We start from the raw sequence: 17,785 nt of genomic DNA on the forward strand, positions 1-17,785 counted from the left end.
TCTTCCCCCAGTAAGGTGTCTTGGCATCTTTCAGATCCAACTAATTTTGACGTGACAAGATTTACCTGCAGCAGTAAATGTCTTCAGCAAACAAACCGGTACCCACAATGCCATGTGGTCATACCGCATTTTAGTTAACAAATTTAGTCCATATACATCCACAGTAGTCCATGGAGTGTGAAAAAATATAAGGAATGCAGGAAACCAAAAAATAGTGTTAAACCACAGATCTTTCAGATCAGAACTGCCACCAAAACAAACGTATCCTTTTGGTATCTATATTTTTATCAAAATTCGAGGTTTTAAATAATGGGTATTTAAGTATGAGGATCATACATTGTCACCTGAATGTGTCCCTAACACTTCTACCCAGACTCACGTAAGAAGTACACTATATTGTGTATAATTACGCTCCCTGTGGTTGACATTTCAAAATTCAATAAAGCCACAGGAAATAATAAATACCATGCCTACATGCTTTAACCCATGCCAGTCACTAGCATCATTACCAACCATGACTTGACTCACAAAAGATCACACCATATGGCAGTGGAAAGGTAAGGCCAAAATCCTCGATACCAAGTGTGATTCGGTATAAGCATTCGATTTGCATTCAAAATATTACTAGATACAATGTCTTTTACGGTGAAGAGCCTGGAAAATCTTAACAGCAGTAAAGATTTTGAAAAATGAACATCCTGGTAAACCCATGTGAGTCCTGGGATGCTTCCTGACCCATAACACTCGCATGGCAAAGGAGCGTTGAGCATCTGGAGTGAGACACGCCTCCAGGAACCTACTAACTGATAAAAAGGAGAATTGTGGCAGTCTATGTACCCTGGGACGAACAGCACGTGTGGAGAGCGTATGGATAAGGAAGGGGAGGGAGGTGTTTCTTTCCGCCAAAGTCAGTCTCTGCAGCTTGTACTCGAGGAGGGGAGGAAGGGGGGGGGCTTGACAAGAAATGTTCCGCACCGGGTACCACCTGACCCTGCTACGCCACTCGGCGTGCAAAGGGTTATAGGGTATAAAAATGATCAGTAACTGTGAAAGGAAACAATACAGTATTGTTCCTTTTGGAAATCAATGTTTCAGGTGCATTCCATTGGAGAGTAGTCTAGAGTGCAACAGATTTCCAAATGCCTAGCGTTCTCAGGAATTCTGGAAAGGGAGATCTAGCTTCCTTCCACCATTGAAGTATTGCTTCAAAGTGGGGCATTCCAAGTGCCACTTCTCCACATGCTTATGAACTGGGCCATATTGCACTAACAGTTCAGGTCATGCAATCCTGGGCTCTCCACCATACCCGCTTTCCAGAAATGTACGAGGTGACAGACCTGTGTGAAGAGCTCCATCGTGAAACAGCAAACCTTTAACGTGATACAGTAGTGTGTCCTATCCCAGCTAAACATGGTGGCACTTCGGTCCATCTGCCACCCAGTTATCATTTCAACCTCACAAATGGGTGGTGTGCTAGTGGATGGAAAGTGCAATCTAGAATTAGAGGAATTTTGCCATCTCCAGTGGATCTCAAATGAAAACTTGAGGCTGGACAGGTCTTGTTTTCTGCATGGTGCGAGGGTCAAAGAGCTACTGCTGGAACAATGCCAGAAACGATACCAGGACCTTTCCGGATAGACACTTGTAAGAGTACTTTCATTTATTAACCAGGTATAGGATGCACGCTTCATCTCATCGGTAAGTTTTACGTGAATGCCAAACCACGAGCAGGGGAAGATGGGATGAATGACTGATTAGAGAGGCAGAAAGAGAGAGTTCGACAAACAAAGAGAGAAATGGGAGCGGGAGAGAGGAAATTACATATCCTTTGCAGTCATGAAGTAAAATAGTGATAAGTAACTGATTTACAAGCTTGGCGCATGCTTTGATAACCGAAGTTGAAGTCAGTTTTACTACCACAGCTACAAGCATCATGGCAGGTGCAACTCTGAAATTATGGTGTAAACGATGTTCATAAATGTTTATGATAGGCTATGAACAATAGAAGGCTTGAGTGGACTAAGAATTAGGACTCAGTTACAAGATACGCTTGGTCTTCTTTCAATAGCAAAACTGTACAACAGCCCCATTAAATTACAACATGTGTCGTCAGTTGTCCGGACAATGAGGCGCCACTGGTAATATCAAACCGATTTCACACTTAGGGAAAAAGGCTTGTTCATTTATGCTTGAATGTTCAGATGTCATAAACATGGAGAATTTTGCAAAGAGTTCAGGTAGTTCTTTGGGAGTGGAGATGGATTTGTTGGAACGGATCTGGTGTCATGTTAAATTTAGCCAGTTGTGGCCAGCAGAAAATGTAAACTGAATTTTAAGAAGATTGGCCATGTACACAGTGCACTCCCCAATTTAAACCACTAATAAAGGTTACAGGATTAAAGAGGTTCCATGGCACAACTTCAGGTCAGAATACAGCCATTTAGCCCAAAGGATCCGAGTATGTCAATACCAGCAAAGGGGGTGAGTCGAGCAAAATAATCAGAACATTTTGTAGGGATCCACAGTGAGTGCCCTGCTGAGCTCCACCGGGGATTAGATGAATCACTGGTTATACCTTGTGCAAAGTCACTCTTTTTTTATGCAGAAAGCATGCAAAAATAATAAACAAAGTTTGCTTCACTGCTACAACACCATATCAAGCATGCATCCAAAGAACCTCCCTGAAGTGAACATTTTTAATTTGTAGTGGTGGGAGTCAAAAAGAGGAGCGCACAAGCGACATAGTGCCACAAACCCCATGCTTTAAGTCCCTGTGCTTCTACTAAATACGAATTGATTGACTTTAAAAACAGACCTGCCTGTGTATTAATGAAGCAGCAGCTGAACAAGGCCATACTACAAGAGGGTGCCAGATGCGAGAGTTGGATGGAGGCAGGTTGACCAGGGACCCACAATAGCTCCTTAATGGCCTGTCTGCCACTCAGGACACAAGTTAAGGGAAATTTTGACTGCAAATGAATGCCATATACAGCTCTGTTATGTGGTCATCTAGACGTGAAACCTAAACAGCAGGAGGTAAATATATGCCGGAAGTGAGGGTGACTAGGATAAAATCTCACTCCACAAGTGCTGCTTGAAGTAATGACTTTTTTTTTTATTTACAATGCTTCATTCTACATGTCCGCCATGATGTAAAAAGGGGTTGCCATTACCCAGTTTAATTGTACTCAATATGCCCACATCAGAAGGATGAAAAGTTGAGCCGGTGAGGCATCCAGTCAGTATTCCAGTAAATGGGCCAAGCCCATTTTTAGGTATCTTAGCTATCCTTTGTTGATAGACCTCTGCTAGACCATTCCACCTAAGAGGTGCCCCTGAAAACCTACCAACTACTAGTGTGCTGATGGACTGGCCTTAGCCAGCCTGTCACCACAGATGCGTTTCGGACCCCCAGAGGTGAGGGCCTTTGCTCTCAGGTGGTCAGGAACAAAGTTTGTTCGGGCAGAGGGTGTTTGCAGCCCCTCCCACAGGATGAACTGCAGTTAGCATTCCAAGGCAGGGAGCTTCAGAGAAACCCACCACCTCTGGTATGCAAATCTGGCTTCCCTCACAGGGGAGGATGCTGACCCCCCAGCCCTGAGTCATCTGGCACCAGGACAGGCGGGAAAATTAGCTATGCAGGAGGAGTGTTGTACTGCCAGGCGGGGCACAACTCTAGGGTGACCAAGTCTGACGTGAACATGACTATGGAAATTCCACCATATTGTGTGTGGTGGAATTAATAATTCTGGGTCAGGGTGATACTCACTCCCCAAAGAAAATGGTAATCTAGGGGAGGGGATGTAGGACCCCAGAGGTGAGTAGTCCATTGGCTACTACCATGCACTCCTCCTAATGCCCCTAAATTAAGTATTTAGGGGAACCCCTGATGCCAGGACTTCAGATTTCTACAGACCAAAAGGAGAAGTGGACAAAAAAAAAAAGCTTGCCGACTCCAGAACCGAGGATCACAACTGACTTGGCAACAACCCTGCCGGCCGGCCTGTCTGCTACACCAGACCCTTGTGGAGCAACTGCTTCATCCTGTCGCTGTGCAGACCTCAATTAACCTGGATTGCTGTCAGTGCTTTGCAAATTGCCAAAGGAACTACTTTGGAGTAGAGGAGCTACTCCCCTGCAGCCGCAGGCACCAAAAACAAGAGCCAGAACACCGACCTGCTGCCTATGGAGCCTTTTGATGCAGAAGCTGCCACTGAAGAGGTAGCAGTGCTCCTACTGGTCAGATCTATCCTTCCTCCAAATGTGGGGACACCAGGACCGACCAGAGCTGCACAACACCACTACCTCGGGTACTGGACCCCTTGCAGCAGCCAAGGCTTATTGTGCCCAGACAGGACACAAACACCAAGGAAGATGACTTGCATATCTAGAGACTTCAGGGACAGTGAGACCCACATTGAGAGTGGCCCAGCTGTCCTGTTTGCCACTCTGCAGCAGAAACAAAGACCAAGAGTGAGTCTGTGACCACTGCCACCGGACGCCTAAAAGCAACTATGCATCCGTGCTCCAGAGCCTGAGTCCAAGGAAGGTGACAGTGCCAATTGGGTCCCCAGACCCACAAGAGCTAACCCCATCCATGGGTTTGCCCAAACTGGATTTCCAGTCACCGCTTGTAGCCGCTTTCTGCAGGCCCCCTCCAACTGCAAGAGACTCCAGCACCGGATCGGATGCCAAGACACCAAAGCACCGAGCCCCACAGCCCAAGAAGAAGTGGACCAAGGGTGTCCCTGTGTGCCCGAGGATCTCAAGGGTCGAGTACCTCTGTGGGTTACCCCTGACTAGTCCCTCAAATCCCGCTTGCATCCTCTTTGTAACCGGGCCGTTTTCCCATTGAAGTGAATCAGACACCTGACGCTGTGACATCTCTGCACCCGGATGCCCCAGAGCCTCCAGGGGTGACCTGTTGCCTTAGAACTTGCCCTATACTCACCTTTAGTCCCTTTAGTCCTGAAGAACAATCTCTTAAGTCACTGCTAAGTGCTTGAAAGCAACAAATGTTTTTCCTCCATATGATAACATTACCGATCCAGAAAGTGCACTGTCCATTTTTGAAAAGTAAGAATTCACAACTCAAAAAGTACTTACCCAATTCTGATGATCTTGGTATCTAAATTTATATAAAAATGTGTTATTTTTATAAATTGATGTCAGATTTCTTTAATGAGTGTAGTCTCACTTACTGCCTTAGTGTGTGTAATAAATGCTTAGGACTACCCTGTGATATGCCAAACTGTTCGCCCACACTACCACAAAAAAAGAGTATTTGGGGTGTCATTTGTGTCTCTATAATTCCTTTGGGCCTCGACTTACCTCTTCACATGGTTGACCTCTTTTTGGTCCACTATAAAACAGCCAGCTTCCTAAATCATCCGTGTTGCTCCCACCCACTAGCTATTACGTATCTTCCCCTGATTTTATTTTCTAAAATCCAACCAGAAACTTCATTGCTCTTCCGCTCCCGGTTTCGCCCCGTGCAACTGCACCTCTCCCCTGACTTGGTCTGGCTACCTTCGCTCAGCATCATTCTGTGCAACTCCCTTGCCCGCTCCAACTTTGGTCCCTCATCCTTCCTCGGCTACTGTCCACCACTCCCGCTGCTCTCACTGTAACATCAGTTTTTCTTTTTTGATTTTTTTTTCCCTTTTTAGGAAAGGTCTGCGAGCTGCAAACTGCTGCCAGGACTCTTTCTCAAATAGCCCTTTTAAGCGTGGGTAACCTGTGATTTGTTTTTCTAACCACTCCAAACTTGAGGTCTGCCATCTTGGAACAATCAGTAATTAAAATAAGGAAAAATATATATATATATTTTTTAAAAGCAGTGGGCTCACGCCTTTATTTGCCATTGAAGCTTTGGCAAAAATATTTTTTTTCTTCTTTAGGTTGATACTGAATGGCACTGGCAACTAGCATTGGCAAAACGAATAGGTCCACATTAGCAGACTAAAAGGGAGACTTATTTAATTTGCCAATACGTATTAACGAAGCAATAAATGACAAATGGCACACTATTATAGCAAATTCGCTTTTCAAATGCAGCCATATCAAAACATTAAGGGCCACATGTACAAGGGAAACATTTTGCGAATTCCTAAATGTGCCTTTTTTCCATTAGGAACTTGTAAAATGCGATGTAAAACAGTGTCTCAGACTGGGGTACCGGCAGACCACCAGGTCTGTGATTGCTATTTAAATAAAGCAATGTTTTTTCTTTTTGAAATGCAACGGGATGCATTAAAAAAAAAATTAAGTTTCCGTTTTATTTTTTAAGATCAGGCATTGGTCCACAGTGCCACTGCCTGCTCTTAAAAAAATGTTGGTGCCGACATTCACAAAGGGGAATGGGTCCCTTGGGGACCTCTTCCCATTTGCGAATGACTTACCACCTCCTTCACGGAGTCGGTAAAATGTGTTTGCAAAACATTCATACATGCCTCTGCAACTCGCTATTAGGAAGGGACTTCTCTTGAAACGCCCCTTCCTAATACAGACTTGCAAACCCTAATTTGAGAGTCGGTAATAGCCCTTTAAGCGTTGCGAGGAACGCGCGCATGTGACCCATAATGGTTATACAAAAACACAAGCAAAATGTTTTTGGCGGAAAATTATGTATATTCGTTGCCTAGCGTTCCCCAACAGAGCCACTGGAGGGCAGTATTAGCACCCATTTACGAGGATGCGAGTTGTTTAAATTCATATTGGAGAGGAGAAATTGTGTTAAAATGTGCAAGAGTAACCATAGCTACAATACCCAGAGTTTTTGTTGATATTCCTTTCGAAATAATTAAAAAATGTCAAGCTGCTTTAAAAGACAGAAGTATGCTGGTGCAAAAAACACACCCTAAGGCCAGTGAAAAAGCTCACTATATTGGTCTTGCACGCACAAATAAGTTACACGCATGTCATGCATGTGACTCCATCCTACAAGAATAGGCTAGTCGAGCACACAATTGATACGATGTCAAATACACAGTCTGAACGTACAGCAAATGAAAGTTGTACGGCATGAGCAGAGGATCAAATGCAAAAACATCCTCGGAGGTCCTGCTCATCATAGGGTCTCTGGGTTACTACAGCAAGAGCTGGCTTTAAAAACGTTGTGCAGTTTGTGTGCACCCTTTGCTTCATTCCACTCGTCCCCATCACGGTGACACCACACCAAACTCGAGCTGCCAACATCCAGTTAGTATTGTGCATCTGCGTGCGTGTCAAAAACGGGAAGTAGCTGCGCCCCCTGTCGAGCCCTTTAATACCCGAGCACTGTCCTCGCCAACCAAGGTCCCACGCGTTAGAGGCAGGATGAGAAAGTTCACCGTGAGATGGCCCTATTGGCATGGGGAGGGCCGGGCAGGTTTTAGAGCTGTTGCGCCCCCCGCCCCCTTCCCCCCCCCCCCCCCCAGTTCCTCCCCGTGACCACCTCCTCGGATTCCCTCACGACCACTGGGGAAAATAGCCCCTCATCTCTCCATAGCCCCTCTCTCACACACATGTCATTTGTTTTCAAGCATTGGTAAAGGCTGACTTTACAAATAAGCAGGCAAATTAAACCAACCAACCCCTTTTCAGCAACATTAGGAATAGATCATGAAAAACTTGGGGGAAAACAACGTCCATGCAGTTTGCATGCAGCTCTTTGATTACAGTTTGTAACAGTCACTGTTGTATGTTAGGGTTGTATCTTATGAACTGCCTTGACAAAAGCATCTCTGTGACAAAAGCAGTAGCCCACTCAGCTATCCACATAAACTACAGATCTCTGATCTGCACGGTACGCGTTCTGTGCAGCAGGCATATTAACCCTCTGTGCTACTTTATGGCGAGTCAAAACTGGCACCACACAAAACTGGGATCGCTCTTCTCCAGCAGGAACATTAATCACAAGAGTTATCTTGACATTTTTAATGGTGCCTGAAAACTGAACGCACAAGTAACTCAGCTGCAGGCGTTTTTAAATCGTAAGTTATTGCTAAACACAGCGCCCCCTTCCCAAAGTCAGTGGCCAGTGCGACCACACCAGTTGGACTGCCCTAAAGCCGGCCCTGGGCATAGGGTCGTGGAGAATCTAATGAACAGCTATCAGTAGTGCAGCAGGTGCAGTGGTACTAGGGCAGAGGGAATGAGGGGCCCACAGTACCCTGGTTATAGCTGCTCTGCTATCGAGGGAGGCATTTTCCTTGCTTGCATTACATCCCATGGCAGGCCACTGCTATGAAGGCAGGGTTGCCTACTGTGCAGAGACTATTACAGTTTTTATCTAAAATGATCTTTACAGACACTGCTGCACGGAGCCGGACTGGAAACCCAAAGCAGCAGTGTCAATGTGGTCAGACCAGCCGTCCCGAACCAGGGGGGTAGCGGGTGGTGCAGGTGTGAAGCACTGCTGCAAAACCAGCCCCCAGTAGCAAAACCAGCCCCCACCACTACAAAACCGACCCCCACCCTTCCAGACTCCCAGGGAAATGCCCGATGCCCGCTATGGACAGTCCAGTCCTGCTGCTACACTTGTGCAGGGTTCACCTGCATCCGGCCACACCGTGCAGGTAACTATGAGAGGCATATCACGCAACACAGGTGAGCGGCGCGCACCATATGGAGAAAAGCATATAAAGGCGCGACTGCCAAGATTGAGTGTCGGAGATCAGGGACAGCAACGTTCCAAAGCCTTTGGAAGGTCGGTGTCAAATCAGAGCATTCTGTGGGCCAAACAAAACCGCTTTAGCCATCTGGGAATATTATAGGGGCTTTAGGTCGTTTACTGGCAAAAAACTCAGAATGACAAATGTCAAGATCTAAGGTTACTTTTTGGCGGGTCTATCCCCGAACATGAAGTGAAATGTCAGCTGCCTCCTATGGACAATATGCGGAGATCAAGGTGGAAGATGAACCAGATTTGTTCTTTGCAGGGCACAAAGAATTTGCCCAAATTCAAATGATGGGCGGATTTGAAAAGATATTAAACACATTTGGAATGCACATTAACACGGCCATTCAATATGCGCTGTATTAAACCTAGCAGGGGATCCAGAAGCCGTGGGCACAAAAAGCACAAAGTGCTGGCTGGTCACCTTCAACAGGACTATCATCAGAACTCCTTTAAGGCCTGAAAATTCAGAAACGTGTTGGTGGAGGGACACATCATACTATGTTTGGGCACAGGTATGCCTGTCCATAAATCCAGTCTACCCAACGGTCTCCCTTCACGACACTTGAAGCCCCGCCTTTTGAAAAACACAAATCCTTCATTGGTGGCCCCATTGCCTTCGCTGCTATGATTCGCCTTTGCTCATGCTCTTAAAGCATCCCAGAGTACTAAACCAAAACATGTCAGTGAGTCTGGCCTGGACTGCGAAAGGTACCTTACTCTTAGCGCAGACCGCGTCTGCAAGGAGGAAGGGGTGGAACTTCACCGTCGTCAGGGGGACTGTGCTGCAGCTTCCACGGCACCAACAGTTAAAACTATGAGTGAAATTAATTCTTGAAAGAGATCTTGAGACAGACATGAAAAGTGACTTTACCAGATAGACGAGTGTGCATCTTCCACCATACAGAATTGTGTACATACTGGGTAGCAGAAAACCCTTCTGCTCCAAAATAAACAATCACAGCAAATATCATGAAATACAGAACAGTTCAAGGCAATTTTTGTAAAGTCCACTCTAAAACTTTGTGTAGGCACAATGAGTGGTCTGATCAAGGTATCGTTGTATAGCACTGACAGGAGGACACTCACTTGTAGTAAAAAAAATATGAAATCCATCATCATTTTATTCTTTTTTCTACTTTTGTTTCCAGGCACCTTTTTTTGCTTTTGCCTTACAAGAAGAATACAAACGAGTCAGTGCAATGAAAGGGTCTGGTTACCACCTGGCCTGCGTTAAAGGGCATCTGATCACCTTCAAGACAGCAAAATAAATCAAACCTGCATGCCCCGAAGGAGAGCACAGGATACTCCACATACTTTCTAAAACTGACAAAAGAAGCGCCTAGCAGGGGTGTAACGCGGCCGCTATCCGCACGTCAGTCATCAAAGCTCACAATACAGAAAAGCTTACAAGTTGTGACTCTTGCAGAACACACATTGTTTATTGCATTGTCAGGAAGTGTCCATGTGTCAATTTGTGCACAGTGCATTTCAATAAAGGGTGCAGAGAACACATCTAAATATGGGGCTGGTAGCTGTGCTGCAGTGTGGACCCAACTCACCCCATCTGCCATTGTGTCACGTGACTCAGCACGAACAACAGGCGCCCTTAAACACAGCTCCTTCCAACAACAACCGCAGAAGGTCAGAAAGCAAGGATAAAACGAATGCTTACCATCATCATCAAACACCACCCTTGTGCAGGTTCCCAGAGGAGACTGGATATCACAGGAGTACAGCCCGCCAGTAATGTTTGCGATCTGGTTGGGGAAAGACTTTGTCCGTGGAGCACCGACCAGCAATCTAGCAAAGAGAGAGAAAGCGCACACCTCCATTAACCCTTAGGTGTGACATGCGCAGACACTTTGGTGCACTGCTCTTCTAAATAGGTTTAAAAAAAGACAAATTAAACAACAAAGAAGCAGGTTTCTAATAGCAAATGCTAGCAATACAATCCTCACATGCTAACGGTCAATCCGCTCCTTTACCCCTTGCTCACATAGCAGCTCGTTCCCCACAGTACTTAACTAAGGTATTGTAATTGTATTAGAATTGTACTGGGCGCCTGGCATCTTAATTAAAGAAGGACATTTGAGGATGTAGCCTTACGGCTAGAGTGGTTGCCCTCGAAGCTGAGGAACCGGGTTCGAGTCTCGGCATCGACGCTCAACATACTGTGATTCCGGGCAAATCCCTCAATCTCCCCATGCCTAACAAAAATGAATGTGTCCTTCTGTAACAAAACTGGTGCTCATGTAAAGCGCTCTGATACCCGATGTCTCGGGTCTAGTTTGCGCTATATAAAAAACAAATGTACAAAAATAAGGCATTGATCGGAAGCTACCGCGAGCAAGCAGGACAAAAACTTCTGCAGGTTTGGTGCATCCGCAATGACCGCACACTGATCCTGCAAGCACCTTCATGGGGCAGAATTTGATATTCTCATTAGTTCAATGTCACCATGTTTGAAGGTGTAAGTCTTCTTGCACAGCACACTAGACTGGTGTGTGGTCCCCAAGATGATGGAACGGTTGTGTAAAGGAGCACCAAAACTTGTGGCACTGAGGTGTTCAGCAACACCTCCCAACACCGAGCGAGGGCATCCTCTCAAAATCTGCCAGAGGCTACATATTGACAAAGTTTCAGGAGGCATTGTGGTGCTGAAAAATAGAGCTTTATAGTTAGTCATATCAAGGGTACTCATTTTATCAGAAGGATGAAAGGCTGTTTAGAACTGCCGGGATTCAATCATGCGAGTATGTGGTCATACACAAGTTCCTGTAGTGTTTGCATTAGTCCACTGAGGCAAACTCCTCCAGGACTTGTACTTGAAAGACCCAGGAAGTTGAACCCACAGAAGGCACCCCCACTCACCCTTGGGTTTGGCGGGTGCAGGTGCACTGAGTCATTTGCCAACTGCATCCTCCTGAGGTGTGAGCCGGGAGAGACGCGGTACTATACAACTTAAACTTGCGAAATTTGCACAATCTGTTTTAAATTGTTTTTATTGTAGAATATTTGGTCCAAATCATTTTTAGGGTAAACTAGCCGCTTTTCGTCTATTTTCATACTTGTAAAGCGCATGACTGGTGGTTAGTGTTTGTGCCTTAGCTCATGCGCGCTGACACTGACGCTAGAGGCTGCTAATTAGGGTGCGAGCTGTGAACCAATCACGCTGCAGCAGGGGCACTATTTGAAGAACAGGCTGGCGCGAGCGCGTAGCGGATGCGCGCAGCGGGCGTGCCGCTGGCGCGCCGAAGGCGCGCCTAAGGCAAGCCCGTCTGCGCCTGTCTCGCGCTCAGCGCCAGCCATACTGTCGGCAGATCCACCCAGGTGAGAACGTCGTGGTCTAAAGAGCAGCTGCTTGCCTACTCTCACGTGGATTGCCAAAGACCTCTATGCTTTAAACCTGACAAGATGTATACAAAAGGAAAGGGGTGTGTTGAGTTTCGCTGTGGGTCCTGTAGGTTTGCTCTGAATAAGCCTCCCAGGAAGGAAGTCACGAGCTCGGATACACCGGAGGAACTGCCTTGTTGCAATTCCCCTGAAAATGCCAGCTCTGGACAGCGGATTAGGGCAGGTCTGATCAACTGCAGGTCCCTCCCAAAACATGCTGAAGAAATCTGGCTGCTGTTACAAATGCATGATTGGGACCTACTGTTTGTAACAGAAACCTGGTTGAGAGAGGGTTCTAACCCTGACATTTGCCTAGCTATTCCCATGGGCTATAAGATAGTAAGGCCAACAGGGCTGAGAATAGACTCGGAGGGGGCCTTGCCATTATTATGAGGGATGGCTGGGAAATCTCTCATAAAAAAAATTGAGGGCATGGGGCCCATAGAGGCAATGTCCTTCTATGTCAAATTCTCAAGTACTTCCTCAATGGCCGGACTTTTGGTCTATAGACCCCCTAACACTGTGGCCTCCCATTGGGCGTCGTTGTTTGATTGCATTGCTAATCTCTCTGTACGATACACAAATTTTACCGTACTTGGAGATTTTAATGTTCATATGGATAATGCGACTTGTTCTTCAACTATTCAATTAGGAGATGCTTTACAAAGTTTAAATCTAATGCAAATAGTACTATCTCCTACTCATGCAGCCGGCCATATTTTGGACCTTCTCTTTACGAATGACCCAGCCATTAAGGTGGAAGAGTTTCTACCTCTCACTTGGTAAGACCACTTGCTGGTCACTTTTAGGATAAGTCGGAAGCGCTGTGACAGCGTTAGTGGACTGGTCACTGAGAATAGGAGAAACTGGAGGAAGGTTACACTTAAATCTATGGGGGATGAATTGTACAACACCCCCCTAGAACTATCTGGGAATCCTAACGTCGATACCTCCCTTTTTGATTCATGGCTTAATCTAGCTCTTGATAAACTAGCTCCGATTAGAGCATGTAAGGTGTCTAGGAGCAAACCATCAGCTCCATGGTTCACGACGGACCTTCGTTGTGAAAAAAGTCATTGCAAAAGGCTCGAGCGCGCATGGAGAAAGAACTATGATCTCTCAGCTAAGAAGACCTATAAGGCAGCTTTGAAAAAATTCCATACGCTGAAACGTAAAATCATGAGAGATTTTATGGCAAAACAAATTAGGGAGGCCGACAACTCCCCCAGGGAGATCTTTAGGATAGTAGAGGGCTTTATGAAGCCCCAGATCCTAAAAAGCAAGATTTCACCTTCCCTAGCTCTTTGCGAAGAACTTGCTGCATTCTTTCATGAAAAAATTCTGACCATTTACTCTGCCTTCCCAGCGAAAGAAATGCAGGAGATAGCAATTGTCAAGTCATCAGACAACTGGTCTACCTTTCATCGATTTGAGAAGGAAGCCTCTTTGAAGGAATTGCTGAAAGTGAAATCAGGGTCTCCTCTTGACCCCTGTCCGGCCAGAATTTTTAAACTCCTAGCGCCTATTCTTAATGACTCCTTGAACCTCCTCTGGAATACGTCTCTGGAAACCGGAATCTTTCCTTCTGAATGGAAAAAAGCCTTTGTTCAGCCTATCCTAAAGAAAGAGGATGCCGACCCAGCGGAGCTTAAAAATTTCATACCTAGATCACTACTGCCTGCCCCTGCAAAAATTTTAGAAAAGGAAGTCCAGAGGCAACTCTCAAACTTCCTTGAATCTAACAATCATCTGCATGACTCCCAGTCAGGCTTTAGGGCAGGATACAGCACCGAAACAGCTCTCCTAGAGGTCGCAGAGTCGATTTGTGAAACCCTTGACCTTGGTAACTGTGCTATGCTGGTGCTGCTGGATCTATCTGCCGCGTTTGACACGGTCTCCCATAACATCCTCCTGAATAGGCTACATAATTTAGGAGTGACGGGGACCATGCTGCGCTGGTTTCAGTCTTTTCTGGAGGATAGGTCACAACAGGTGTTTTTACACCCTCATGTTTCACGCTCAAAGTCTTTGTCACAGGGGGTGTCACAGGGTTCGGCACTCAGCCCCTCACTCTTCAATGTTTATCTTGCTCCGCTGGCGGCAATTGTGGAAAAATGGGGTGTGCGTGTTGTCTCATATGCAGACGACATGCAACTTGTCTTTTCGTTTAAAGAACAAAGCGAGTCAGCTTTTGTTAATTTCAGGCGGCAATGTCTCCTTAACATCTCGTCTTGGATGACAGACAGTTGCTTAAAATTAAATACGGACAAAACAGAGGTACTATTTTTCAATCAACCTATTCCTCCTAGTTCTGAGTTATGGTGGCCAGCTGAGCTAAACCCGCCGCCAATACCAGTAACCTCAGCAAGGAATCTGGGTTTTAGGTTCGACGCTCAGCTTACATGTAAGGCACAAATTATGCATGTTTCCTCTCAATGTTTCTGGAGACTAAAAGCACTTCGTAGATTTCTCCACTTCCTCCCTATGGAATGTAGGAAGTCAGTGGTCTATGCTCTAATTACGTCTCAACTTGATTATGCGAACAGCCTGTATTTAGGCATCCCTGACTATTTGATGAGGAGACTGCAACGCATCCAAAACTCTGCGGCTAGGCTCATTAGAAATGTGCCTCTACGTTATCATATTACTCCTCATTTGCGCAGCCTGCACTGGCTCCCTGTAAGAAAAAGAGTCCAGTTCAAAGCACTTGTGCTGGCCCATAAAGCTACAAGAGGAGCAGGCCCTCGCTATTTAAAACGAAGACTTCAAAAATATTATCAAGCAAGAACTTTGAGATCAAACAGCTGCAATCTTTTGGTCACCCCGCGCTTTAAGAAGGCAAGGATGGGTGGTCGTGCCTTCTCCACCAAAACCGCCTTGCTATGGAATTCTTTGCCAAATGACCTCCGCCAGCTAGAGACGGAACTTCCTTTTAGAAAGGCTCTGAAAACCTGGCTGTTTGGATTACCTTGAAGACTCTGGTATATGCCGCTCTACCTTTCCCTTCTCTCTTCTTCCTGGATGGATGCCAGCGCCGGGACACTTCCGTTGAAAGTAGCTGCGCGCTTAATAAATATTAATAATAATAATAATAATAATAAACACCGCTTGCAGTGTGGCACAGGGTCAAGATTGATTTGCATATGGCTGGGTTCAAACTGGAATCGCATGGTGAGCAAAAAAACGATGGATTTAGGCCCAGATCTCTGTACTGGGGTGAATGTATGACATTGTTCTGCATTCTGTCCATCAACTGTTGTTTTTGCATGTCACCCCGAGTGCGCCAGGTATGCCCAGACGTGGGTCCCGTGCTCTCCATGCCATCAAGCTATCTTTGCTGAAGAGGGGTGAAACCCCAAAACCGGTCCTAGGATGCTTGTTTCCAGTCCAGGGAGAACCTGGCTTGGCAGTTCGGGCTCGACTGTTCCCATGAGGCACAGGGTCAAGACTGATTTGCATATGGCTGGGTTCAAACTGGAATGGCGAGCAAAAAAAACGATGGATTTAGGCCCAGATCTCTGTACTGGGGTGAATGTATGACATTGTTCTGCATTCTGTCCATCAACTGTTGGTTTTGCATTTTGCACTTGCCTAGCACCAACCCCTGTTGCTCCAAGGGAAAGAATAATTTTAAAGTGACTAAGCAGCATATATTCTATTTTTCTGGAAGTAAAAAATCGGATATTTTAACACTTGGGTGGGTCAAGGGTCAATAGGGAGAATCCAGCACCCACACTTTTCAGGTACTCTCGCACTTTCCAAACCAACACAGCCAAAAATAGACACACATTTGTAACTCGAACACCAATGGCTCTGTTTCCCACTCTGTTGCAACCTCACCTACTGTCCCTTTGAGTTTGTTACCCTTGTTTTTGCCATTTCTGTACAGCGCTCTGATACCTGTATGGGTTTTGTTCGTGCTTTATAAAACTTTTTAAATAAATAATACAATTAAAGGATATTGAATCAGCATACCCGCCAGAGCACACATACAATTGAACATAAGAAAGAAGAAGACATTTGTTGCTAACAAACGAGAAGCATAAAGCACCCTGGGAAGCACACAGGAGTATTACCGAACACCAACAAAGCACGAGGCGTTTGTAAGATGCTGGGACAAAATGAAGGGACATGGATTCGCGGTTGAATTCAGTCTCTTGCACATGGGCGTCACATCACCAACAGGTGACAACAGTGTATACTGAAGGAACCAATTAGCCAAGAGAAGTCTGTTGGTAACTCCTATTTCCAACCACAGACATTGAACAAATCCAAAACATTTTGCAATCCCTGTAGCGTTCCTAATCACGGAAAACACAACGGAAACAAGCAGGCTTTTAATTATTGGTCAGGGCTAGAAAGAAAGAAAAGCGCATTAAATGTGTATCATGCGCAGAAGAGGAGTACAGCGCCTGGAAGCACCTCCATGTGATTTGCACACTGGCATGAGACTTTAGGCACCTCTTTGCTATCGAAAATAATTTAGGAGAAATTAGGTTTCCCTTGGTTATTTGTTGTATCTAACATTTAAGGGATGAATTTTAGAGATATAATGACAAAACATTACAAGGCACCCATTTTCAAACTCTGCCTCCCATAAGGCGGCATTATAGAGATCTATAGGCACACACACGAGATATGTGGCTACTTGGACTGCACTCCGCACAAAAAGCAGTGCTTTTATAAAACATTTCAGAAGGATGGCATCATTGGGGAGAGGAGGTGGCCTAACGGCTAGACTGCTCGACCTCGGACCTGGGGGAAGTAGGTTCGAGTCTCGGCAATGACGCTGAACATCCTGTGATTCTGGGCAAATCACTTGATCTCCCCGTGCCTAACAAAAAATGAATGTGTGTCCTCATGTAACGTAACTGGTGCTATGTAAAGCGCAGGATAGCCAATTCGGATTCGGGTCAAGTTCGCGCTATACAAAACTCTGCAAAAAAAAAATATCATACCAGTGAATTATTTTTTGTAGTGAGTTTGATTGGTTACACTTAGACATCTGGTGACGTACAAGGATGAATTCTTTGTATAAACGCCCAAGTTTAGGCGCTCCACTAGAGGTGGACGGGCAGTCTCAGGCATTTAAATTAGGACCACCAATCTGCCCAGCTTCACTGCCATCTTTGATTTTCTGAGAATCAACTTCGCAAAGAGTAAACAAAACCTCATCATATTTGCAATCACAGTCCATTTCTAACTGTACCTTGCTTGACAGGGTCGGACTGGGACAGAATATATACACTAAATTGGCTTAGATTCGTGAATTAGAAAGCAAAAATAAATGGCAGTTTTGGACTTGTAAAGACACGCTCCATAAGTGTTTTGCACGGTATGGAAGAATGCATGGATTTAAACTTATTGCAGGCAATGTTTGTTTACCATCAAGGAAATTAACAGCAAAAACTGGACCAGCAGACTAGAACACAGACCAACAGACAGACAAAAACCAGGCCCCATCACTGACCCGTCAGACCATTTCTAGTTGATTCTAGCATTGAACAGTTTTCAAAATAAATTTTCCAGCTTGAAAAAAAACTGCTTTTGCTGAAAACGGCATCGAAATAAACATGTAAAAAAAGAAAATCTATGATATGTACTATAGTTTAATTAAGCCACCTTAGGGTTGTTATGACATTTACAAACCTCTCAGCCCTGTGGTTTATTCGGTCATCACTGTCACTCAATTGCATTACTGGACCAGAATACATTTACTGGTTCAGTAAC

General features: G+C 45.4%; 1 protein-coding gene across 2 annotated transcripts in view; it reads right to left on the reverse strand.

The window, feature by feature from the left end:
- ITGA6 (integrin subunit alpha 6) overlaps window positions 1-17,785 on the reverse strand; it is a 223,537-nt gene that overhangs the window by 121,925 nt on the left and 83,827 nt on the right. For both annotated transcript variants that reach the window (XM_085645291.1, XM_085645292.1), the window contains exon 2: window positions 10,335-10,462. In XM_085645291.1, coding sequence (XP_085501417.1) covers window positions 10,335-10,462 — 128 coding nt within the window. The remainder of the gene's footprint in view (window positions 1-10,334; window positions 10,463-17,785) is intronic.

This window comes from Triturus cristatus, chromosome 3_1, assembly GCF_964204655.1.
Source record: "Triturus cristatus chromosome 3_1, aTriCri1.1, whole genome shotgun sequence".
NCBI classification, from domain to species: Eukaryota; Metazoa; Chordata; class Amphibia; order Caudata; family Salamandridae; genus Triturus; species Triturus cristatus.